The sequence below is a fragment of the Geospiza fortis genome, unplaced genomic scaffold (assembly GCF_000277835.1).
Source record: "Geospiza fortis unplaced genomic scaffold, GeoFor_1.0 scaffold54, whole genome shotgun sequence".
In the NCBI taxonomy this organism is placed as follows: domain Eukaryota; kingdom Metazoa; phylum Chordata; class Aves; order Passeriformes; family Thraupidae; genus Geospiza; species Geospiza fortis.
In genome coordinates this window covers 18684248-18694340 of record NW_005054301.1, presented here as the reverse complement: position 1 = coordinate 18694340, position 10093 = coordinate 18684248, and the positions used below count along the sequence as shown (strand labels likewise).

Here is a 10093-nt window from a genome sequence, read left to right as displayed (position 1 = left end):
GGACAGGCTCCCGCAGCCCCCCGCACCCGGCCCGCAGCTCGACCCCTTCGAGGCGCAGTGGGCGGCTCTGGAGGGCAAGGCCAAGCAGCGCACCAACCCCTCCCCCACCAACCCCTTCTCCAGTGATCTACAGAAAACATTCGAGATCGAACTCTGAGCCCTCCTGGGGGGGCCGATAAATTGTACATTAGGCTAGAGGGAAAAAGGGAGCGGAGGGGGCTGTTTCTGACCAGTTTGCTTTGATAATCCCAGTGGTCCCTTCAAACAAAAATGGGTTAGAAAGAGGGAGCAATTTTGGGGAGGATGGAAACATACAGAAAATTAAATGTGCAGTTCTGAAAAGGAATCCTGGAGCCACCCCAGTCTGCTTTCCCTCGTCTCTTGGATAGCTGGAAGTCAAATGGAGCGAAGGAAGGCACCCAGTCCCAAAGCCTGTTCTGCAGAAACATCAATCATCTCACAGAAAAGAAGGCAGATATTTGTACCTGTGTCCTCCTGATGCCCTGCAAGCCCTGGATGTTCCCCCTCAGGGAAAAATTGGGTAGGATGGGGGGTGGATATGGGTGGGATGTTGTCACCTTAGCAAAAGCTAGGTTTGTGGAAAAAGTTGAGCTTCCATTTTGAGTAACAAAGTGAATATTATATGTAAAGAATAAAGTAAAGCCAAAATCTTTATTTTTATGCATTTAGAATATTTTAAATAGTTGGATATTAAAAGCTGTATGAGTTGTAAGTAATCTTGCCAAAGGTTAAAAAACAAGGGGGTTGGATGTAAGAAATTGTACATAAGATTGATTTATTGCTGATTCTTATAGTAAGTAATATTGGGGGGGTGGAAAAAGGGGCTCTAGCTTGTTCTTGTATCTGTTCATTGTAAGTAGCATATTGCAACAACAATCACAACCAATAAGTCATTATATTGTAGTTTTAAATAAAGAAAATTAAAGAACAGTATTGTCATGGTTTGAAAACCATGGGGAGAATTTACTGTTTTTTATGGGAATCAGTCTACATATTCTATATAGTATGGATTTTTTTCCTTTCATATATTGCTGCAGTTTCTTTGTCTTAATCTATTGGTTCTAACACTACTGTGACAACTTAATGTCAACATATCTACATCCTGGGGCTACCTGGGAAACCATTTTTATGTTTGTCTGTCAATAGTTCTTAGAGGTTTTTAACTTTGGTTTTATTTTTTCCCCACTGATTTGTGAAACCTTGTGGTTAAGGCTGCAGCTGGTCCAGGTTCTGCCTCTGGTGACTTGTGAAAACCATCTCATTTTAACTTTACTTTTAAACTTTGGCCTTACAAGCAAATGTAAGTTATATATATTTGTACTGATGATTTATAATCTGCTTTAACAGAAATAAATGTTGGTGGTAGAAGCACTGTCTGTGAGAGACTTATTTCCCACACTAATTCAGTTTCAGCATTTGCCCTTCTGGGTATCTTCTGTCTTGTAAGGTGGATGTGGATCAGCACTGCTTGCTGACCTAGCAGCCTAAGAATAATACCTTGACACCTCTCATTTTCTACAACGTGTTAGGTTGCATTGAACTTTAAAACTGAATTTCAAAATATCCTTGTGATGCATAAACACTTAAAGCTCTAAAATAGAGGCCTTTATTTAAAACTTCAGATTCTGGGTTTGCAGGGATGTATTTTCTGTCACTGAATATTTACAAAGAGACAATTCAGTAACATTCTGTAATGGCAAAAAGGAAAACTCTTTCCTTCCCCTACTATTAGAAAGAGCCATATGAGATAATGATGTATGTTCATCTCTTTTCCATTCTTTCACTGAGTTGATATCTACCGTGTTCATGTGACTGGTTCTTACCACATTCTTATGGGCACCACGTCAGTTTAGAAACAAGGAAAAAAGACTCCATAACCTGAAGGGGAATAAACACTGCCTTTGTTAGCACTCAGATTTGAGCTTGCCAGCAGTTTCCATTTCCAGGCAAGTACAGTGAGTCTTACAGTGACAGTCTAGAAAATTACAACTTGTGACATTACAAATTCTTACCTGTGTTCAGTATGGTATGAATAGTAATGCAAACACTCCCTGTGGGATTTGAGTTGGTGTCAATGGTTTTTTCAGTTTTCAAAAAGCAAACAAGTATTTATAGACATGTATAGTAGGAAAGAAAGCAGTTAGTTATGTATCTTTCACAGTAAGGGCCCCAAGATCAAGTTGAAAATAGCCCAGTATAGCTACACCCTTCTCCTGCCCTGGAGATAAGCACTTCCTACAAGCCATTGTTTAGAGAAAAAAACTAACATCTTGATTCTCACATAAAAAAGTAAACCTTGAGTATGTGATTAAGTGGTACTACAGAGAGGGAGAAGCTGATCTTGTCAGAAGAAATGCAAAGATCCTTTAGTTAACTTGATGGCATGGATTTACAGCAGGGAGCTGCATGCCTGTCAATCCCACCTTTACTGCCATGGTTGTGCAGCTGAAAGGAGGTCAGCATCAACTCTGCACTCGCCAGAGCACTTCCAGTGTTAAAGGCAGGGGGCTGCTTCAGCCCTCAGGAGCCTGAAGAAAGCGCTTCCTGGCTCCATCTTACATAACCACAGAGTTTAAATGACACAGAATATTTAAATATTCTAAAAGTAAAGCCTCTGGCATCTTATAAAGGGATTTTATAGAACTGGTTACTTACTCTAGGACAAAAGGTCTGACATGTCCACAATCCACTTCCAACCATGCTCCTGAGCAGAGCCTGACTACCCCTTGATACCACACATGGAACGGAGAGGGCTTCAAAATGACTGGAATTTACAGGGTCTCTGATTAGTCCCTGATGTCCAAAGGCAAAAATCGTATCGTTTACTAAAATGGTCAAATATCCCATGCAGACACACAGAGAAAAAGGTGCAGGTCTGAGATGTTAAATGGAAGAACACGTACAAACACAAGTGGATGTTTTCAGGACCGTCTCATTGTTCTTAAATGTCCAGTAATTTCAAACCTTATACTGTAATGCCTGCCCTGCATTCCAGCAGAGGATGTTTTCCCTAATCAAATTAGAGGGTCTTAAATGCAAAATAAGGTCTTTTGTCGCTCCTAGCAAACAGAATCTATCAGACCACAGAAGGACCCAGCCCCAAATAGCTGTGACTGTCACCTGTCTTTCCTGTACTGGATTGCTTGTAGACTTTGCTGTTTGTTGGCATCCTAGAGCAGTGTGTTCAGTCCTAAACCATACCCGTGCTGATATAGCTGCATTTCTTAAAAGCCTTAGAGTAACACAAGAAGAAGACAAAAGTAGAAAAACCCAATCCTCCATCCCCCCAGCCAAAATACCAACAACCTCCTTTATATCTACATCTATGCAAATAATACATGGGTAATGTTGCTAATAATTAATCAACCCATCCAAGTCTAGAATGAGGAAGAAGGGGACTGTCAGGGCTGATGCTAGGGTAGAACAGTAGTGTGAAGGCTGTAAAAGAATCCATTTGCTCAAAAGTAATTCAGTTTTGAGATACTGAAGATACTCAAGGCCTTTCCTGGTTTAACATAATGTAATCATAATCTCACCTCCCCACCCCTAATGCCTGAGATTTTCAGAGCCCCAGATGAGGGGGAGTGGTAACACTTGTTGCCACTCCATGTTGGTCTTGAAATGAAGGATGCTTTTCAGCTACAGCTGCTCTGCATCTGGAAGTCCTAACTTGTTAGCCTGTAGCAGCAGGCATCAGCTCAGGCCACATGCAGAGCCAAGCTTTCCTCTATTTAACTGAGACTAGAGCAGATCCTTGGGAGGTGTGTTCTGGCAAGTGAAATGCCCCTACACACGTATTTCTATGTGTTTATTATTAGCCCCTGCCCAAACTCAGCACAATGTCAGAAGAGCACTGTTCTGGCTCAGGGGAAAAAGATTACCTGCTGAGCCTTCCTAGAATGAGTGCTATTTAAACTGCAGCATCTCAGAACAGGTAACAGTGTTGGTATATTCATCTAAATTACCCCTAGCATTCAGGAAGGGCTAAAAGTAGTTTTCTATTTTGTCTAAAGCTTTCTGTGAAGCTTTGCTTCTGCATTTCACTTCAAAGCTGATTGCAGTCAAGTAGAAACCAAAGTGACCCTACTAGAAATTTGTCTAAGGTCTGCTGGAATAAAACAGCTCCAGTATCATGACATTACAGCTGCATCACCAGAGCCAGTAATCTCCTAGGACCTGAACACTAATTTTGTATGCATTAAGCTGTTTCTCGTGGCCAGAGTCCTTTGCATTTAGATGGAAAGTGCTCCCCAGGAGCACTTGTTCAGCAAAGCTCATTGGAGGAACAAATGTTCATGGCTCATTAGTGCTTCAGTTGAAATGGTTCAGGGCCATCTTCAAACACTTCAGAGATTATGTTTTTAAGAACACTTCTCTCTTGCTTGTATGAAGTCTCTCCCTCTTTCATGCTGGTCATCTGCCTTCTCTAGTCACATCATCCTTACATCCCTATTATCATCTGGTTTCTGTGAATGACAGCAACTACTCTTAAGAGATGGATTAGGTACAGCAAGGCATACAGGGGAAAAGGAGTTTATAATAAACCTGAGGGTGGTGGGTCTCCCACCTTTGAGCATTTACACTCACTACATGCTGTTCAGTTCACCCTCGTGGGCTTTCCAGCAGGGCAGAGTTCCTAGAACTGTCCCATGCAGTAAAAGAACAGAGCTGAGGCCTCCAGTCTTGTCATTGCTCCCTGTGGCGGTGGCTGTCACCCACGGGGGTGCGGGGGGCTGCCCTGGGGGTGGTGGCGGGCGCAGCTGGCGCAGGAAAAGCTGGAATAGTACTCGTTGCCACAGAGCTGGGCCTGCAGGATCAGGTCACAGTTGGCAAGGTGGGGCTGGTCCACGCACTCTCTGCTCAGGTCCACAATGTGACTCACAGTAGCTGCAGCCAAGCAAAGGGTGAACCGGCTGTAAATTTATCCTCAGATTGCTATTCTATCCCAAAAGACACAGCACGTTCCTGCTTCCTCCACCCCATCAGTTCTAAATTTAGTCCAACATCAAGAAGGAGAGATGAGTTTCAAGATGAAACAGACACCTCTGGTGAGATACAGGAGGAAAATGCAGTTTCCAGGGAGAGGAGACACCACTCTATCTACCCTCTATATAAAGATAGCTGGATGGTGTCCAAAGTCCAACTACAAATCATGCAACCAACTATTTGGTCAAGCAACTATGACATTTTGGCCTCAGGAAGTTAATTAGGCTCCCAGTGCCCTGGTCAGGAGGTGTTTCCAGCATCCTGCTTTTCTGTCCATGGAAAGCATGGCTCCTGAGGCAGCACAACCCAGAGGCTCCTGCTGCTCCCCAAAGCCCGAGGCTGGCGCTAGACTGGCACACACAACGGGTGTGATAGCAGCCAGGGGCCAGGCACTGTGCTGGGAGAAGCAGGTAGGCTGGGAGAAGCAGGAAGGCTGGGCTGTACTCACTGCTAGGCCGGCTCCTCAGCACCTTCACCTCCGAGCTGGCACTGACCGAGCTGCTGCCTCTGTAGGCGCTGCATGTGTAGGATCCCTCGTCAGCCTCTTTGACGTTGCTTATAGTCAGGCTTCCATCCTGGGACAGGTGGATGTGGTGGCCATCCCCCCGCATGGGAACTCCATTCCTGTGGTGAAAAACAAAATATTTCACTATTGCCACCCATGGGTGCTAAAGGAGCTTCCTGTGCTCTTTGGAAAATGATGTTCTGTGAAAGGGGTGATTTTTTACAAGTTTAGCAGGAAGGAAGAAATCTTTTGCACAACCTGGCCCTGCAGTTGGGTGGTAACATGAGCCTGAATCAGTCTGCATCCGTTGCCCAGTGTCTGCGTGGGAGGTAGCCGAGTCTGTGTGCTCTGTGCAAAGACACTGCCCTTTCTGCCAGCACACATTCTTGAGGTTTGAGGAACTAAGAGAAAATCCAGTGTGCTTTTCCCTCTCTCCAGGTTGTGGTCTGGCAGTACTTGTTTGGCTGGCATTGATAGCAGCACATATTGCTTGATGAGCATATAGGGTAGTGAACAATGCGCCCTCTTTCCTCTCCCTTTAAAAATTTGTTTTAAAAAACCAGCAATATTGTGTCTCTGTTGAGTTTCTCCTAGAATAATCTGTGCCCAGCAGGAAAACCGCCTGAATTGTGAACTCCTGGTTACCAATGAAATTAAATTGGTTTCACTGAAAAGGGTTTTATTCCAACTCTGAAACATGCATCACTTTGTTAGGTCAAATACCAAGCTTATGTATGGAAGAAAAGCTCTGTGTGTGAGATGGCCCACTTCAACTTCAGTCCTAACCCTTGGAATTTCAACATTTACCCGTCTCTGGATAGTTTCTAAGAACGCTCCAAAGCAGAACTGATTATTTTCAAACAGGAAAAACAATCCTCACTAAACACTTGCACAAATTCAGAGTTTCCTGGTAAACTATCAGGTAAGAGGACACATATTTTCACTTTAAAATGCTTCTAAATCTCCTTTGCTCCCATTGACAGTAAATAGAACTGTTGCAACAGGAAGCTGGGAGAAGAGAGTCTAAAATGTCTGTCACAATTAGGCAGAGAGGGTTTTTTAAAAGGCAACTAAAACTTTTCCTCTGATTACTCATTTTCGTTCATGTTTTTTTCATGTCACTAGTTTTCCAGCACAGAGCCCTTCTGACATCCATGAAATCTTTGTTTAACGTCTGATTTTCTCCTTATTTGGGTGGAACACGAACTTGATGACCCCCACACTCCACAGGGATCTTGCCCAGGATTTTTGGGTAACATCCTACTTGTTTTAAGAAAGGATAGGTGATACTAGTTGGGGCTGATAACTGTGGTCTCTGGCAGGCACCCTGCATTAATATTTGGAGGGTAAATGATGAGGTTTAGGAAGAGAAGGAAAGAGAAGTTCCATCTCATTTTTGCTTACCTTGACCACCTTATATTCACATTGTTGCCAGTCACTGTACAATGAAGTTGAGCAGTCCCTCCCTCAGGTACCGTGATGCTTGGCAGAAGACCAGTGATCCTCAGCTCTCCTGGACCAGAAAGGAAATCATCACTAGCAGTGGGACAGTGCCACCCTCTCCCTGGGAGTAGGAGCATTCCCTCATGGGAAAAGTCCAACACATCCCATAATGAGCTACAAGCCCCTGGGCCTTGAAACAGCATGTTTGAGGCTGTGCCGTTGCTGCTCTGGGGAATGTGGATTTCCTAGGACTTTGGCCCAAGAAAGGACAAGTAACAGAAGTCTCAAAGCTGGACATATGCATGTCACATACGCAGAAGAACCATCTCCTTAGTTTCTCTTGCTTATCTCACACCAGTGCCCCAGAAACAAAGCCCTGAGAGTCGCTCTTACTGTGCTGTCAATCCCCTTTTCCCAGCTGCTTGGAGCACTGGACACATGAAGATGATCACTGGGTAAAACAACTCATTCTTCCCTTGCCCTCAGGATGCCTGTTAAACTCTAGGCGTGAAGCAAAGAGGCACAGCCAGGAATGGAACCCACGCTGGCCCTGTTTCCCCCTCCTGTTCCCACGAGCTGGGTGTGCTGCCACCCACTCCATACCTAGAGGCCGGAGCAGGACCTGGCGCTGGTCGCGGTCACGTCCATTGGAGGCAAGGCAGGTGAAGAAGCCAATGTCCTCAGAGCTGACCCTGCTGATCAGCAGGGCCCCGTCCGACTGCTGCCTGTGCCTGGGGAACAAAGCCAGCATGTCCCTCAGCCTGTGCTTGGGTCAGGATGGCACTCCTGAGAGCCAGCAGAGGTGAAGTTGAGTCTTGTGTACAACTTTGTAGTATCACTGAGCAAAGATTTAGCAGCTCAGATGCTGCAGGGGTTGTAATACAACCTTAGTCCTCAAATCCCAGCACTGATGCTGTAAGAGTCTGGAAAAACTTGCTGCTAGAGCAGATTTCTGGGAGCAGAGAGAGGGGAGAGCAGCTGTGGAAGTAGCTGTGGAAGTTCATTGCAGATGCTTTGATGTCTCTCTGCTGAGAACTTCTGCCCTTGCTCACTGACCAGCTGGTTTTTGGCAAATTTGCTAGCCATGTGTTCTTTTTCTGCTAACCTTGTAGCTGAATAAATTTGAACCCTGGTTCACTCGTAGACCCTGTGTCACAGCTGTTCCGTCAAGGGTTCAACATTCAAACTTCCATCTGTGAGGGAGGGAGGACAGGGCAGGCCAGCAGTACAGCCTGGACCTGATGGAGGAGGCTGGACAGCATAAAGCCAGACAGACCCTCACTGCATGACCAACAGCTCTGTTCTCTCAGAGAGGAGACAGGGAAAGAAAAGCAAGGAGGAGGCTCTTCTCATGAACAGTTGGAACCACCTGGGAGCTCACCTGGGAGAGGAGAGGGGCTGCCCATCTTTCTGCCACTCAATGGTGAGAGCTGGTGATGCTTCCACTGTGCAGAGCAGTCTGACTCTCTCCCCAACATTGGCCTCCACTACTGTGGGCTCGCTCTTATCCATTTTCAACCTGCAAAGTTCACAAGCACAGCAAAAAAGGTAGAAACTTCCTTGCTCAGCATTTGACCTTCAGCACAAGGCTTTATCAATCACAGGCCTTATTTTTCGCCTCCAATGGCAAAGGGAGGTCTCTACTCCCATGAGAGCTCTGACACTTGCCATTACCAACATTCACTCCCAACGTTCAGAAAAGAGCAGCCTCTATAAAATCCTGCTCTAGTTCAGCACAGCTTGGTGCTGCACTCCTGTCAGCCAGCTTAATCTACAGAGAGCAGCCCTTATAACAACCCTCTGGATAACAGCTGAGGAAGCATTAACAATATGAACACATGGCAAACAGTACAAAGTCCTAAAGAGGGCACCGAGCAAGATTCCCCTTAGGTGCTTCTCTGGCACACAAAAATGAGCCTTTTTAGGGTGTGAAGAACCTATTGCAATCACCGGACTGCACCAGGTTCAGGAGCTGCTCGTCCACTTCATGCAGCAGAAAGGTTGAGGTCATGTCCTCACAACACTCATCTCATGTTCTTTGCTCTCTTATAACTACAGGTAAACACTGTCTTAGAAGGGAACTAAACCATGTGCTCCCTCAGTTAAACAAAACATCATCTACCCTACCCCCATTCTGTGACCTGAATTCTTGATCTCAAAAAATAAAACCAAAGAGCCTTAATTCAATGAATCACTTATTACTGCTTTTAGCAGAAGCAGCTAAGGAGATTGCTGCAGAGTTCAGCAAATTGGCTGGGTTTTAGGCTGTAAACTCAAAAAGAGAGAGATCAGATCATGGCCCTATTTAATCTGGAATCCCAACATGCTTCATTTAAGGCAAAAATAATTTGTCCCCCTTTATTTCTGTGGGGCCTAGAAGCAATAAAAAACCACGCAAGAAGCAACAAAAATGCCAGTATATGACAAGACAGTTTTGGCTCAAACTGGTTTGTTCACAAAACATTTTAAATTAATTAGTGGAGGCTGGAGGAGCTGAAGTTTTCTTCAATACACATATGCCTATTTTGTACTAGTTAAGCAGCTCCTATTTGCTTTGCTTTTTTTTCAGAACAGGTTTCTCTTTCTGCCTGCACTAACATGAACAGCTATGGATGCTGCCTCAAGACTTCTTTTGTTTGAGCCCAGCTGCTTTGCTGCCAGCTTTCCTGTGCATCTTTTCTCAGAGCATGCTTCTTTCAAGAGATCCTTGGGGAGGACAGAAGACAGCTTGCGACTGGGATCTTCTCCCGTTCCTGTTGTCAGCAGTTCAGTACTGCATGCTTCCCAACTGTGCCCTGGAACAGCTGACCCAGGACCTTTCCAGTCTTTGGCTTTTCTACATGAAGAGATGCCATATGGTTCATCATCTGGGCTCCATGGACAAACTGTTGCTGTAGGTGAACGTACCTGTACGTGAGCTGCTGAGGCACGGAGGAGCTGGCTGCCTGCCCAAGATGCCTGTCTCTGGATAACCCTCGGCGCTGCTGATCTGCCGCCTGAAGGACCCGGCCTCTCTCACCCTTTGCCACAACACTGCTCTGGTACTCTATTCAAAACGAAATGCCATATGTGAATAAAAGGACACTTCTTACTGTGACCTCTTGCATAGGGTTTCTGTGAGCCTGGGAGAGCTTGCTG

At 45.2% G+C, this 10093-nt stretch overlaps 2 protein-coding genes across 2 annotated transcripts in view; one reads left to right on the top strand and one right to left on the bottom strand.

The window, feature by feature from the left end:
* The window catches only part of NUMB (NUMB endocytic adaptor protein), a 43970-nt gene extending 42581 nt beyond the window's left edge, over window positions 1–1389 (top strand). The window contains 1 exon segment of the mRNA XM_031065447.1: window positions 1–1389. This exon segment is cut by the window's left edge and continues 19 nt beyond it. Coding sequence (XP_030921307.1) covers window positions 1–157 — 157 coding nt within the window. The 3' untranslated portion in view covers window positions 158–1389.
* Window positions 1390–1530: 141 nt separating this feature from the next.
* The window catches only part of PAPLN (papilin, proteoglycan like sulfated glycoprotein), a 50293-nt gene continuing 41730 nt past the window's right edge, over window positions 1531–10093 (bottom strand). Inside the window, exons 23-28 of the mRNA XM_031065458.1 lie at window positions 9863–10001; window positions 8337–8474; window positions 7559–7686; window positions 6917–7025; window positions 5456–5631; window positions 1531–4908 (exon numbers count right to left, since the gene is read on the bottom strand). Of these exons, the coding sequence (XP_030921318.1) occupies window positions 4733–4908; window positions 5456–5631; window positions 6917–7025; window positions 7559–7686; window positions 8337–8474; window positions 9863–10001 (866 nt within the window). The 3' untranslated portion in view covers window positions 1531–4732. The remainder of the gene's footprint in view (window positions 4909–5455; window positions 5632–6916; window positions 7026–7558; window positions 7687–8336; window positions 8475–9862; window positions 10002–10093) is intronic.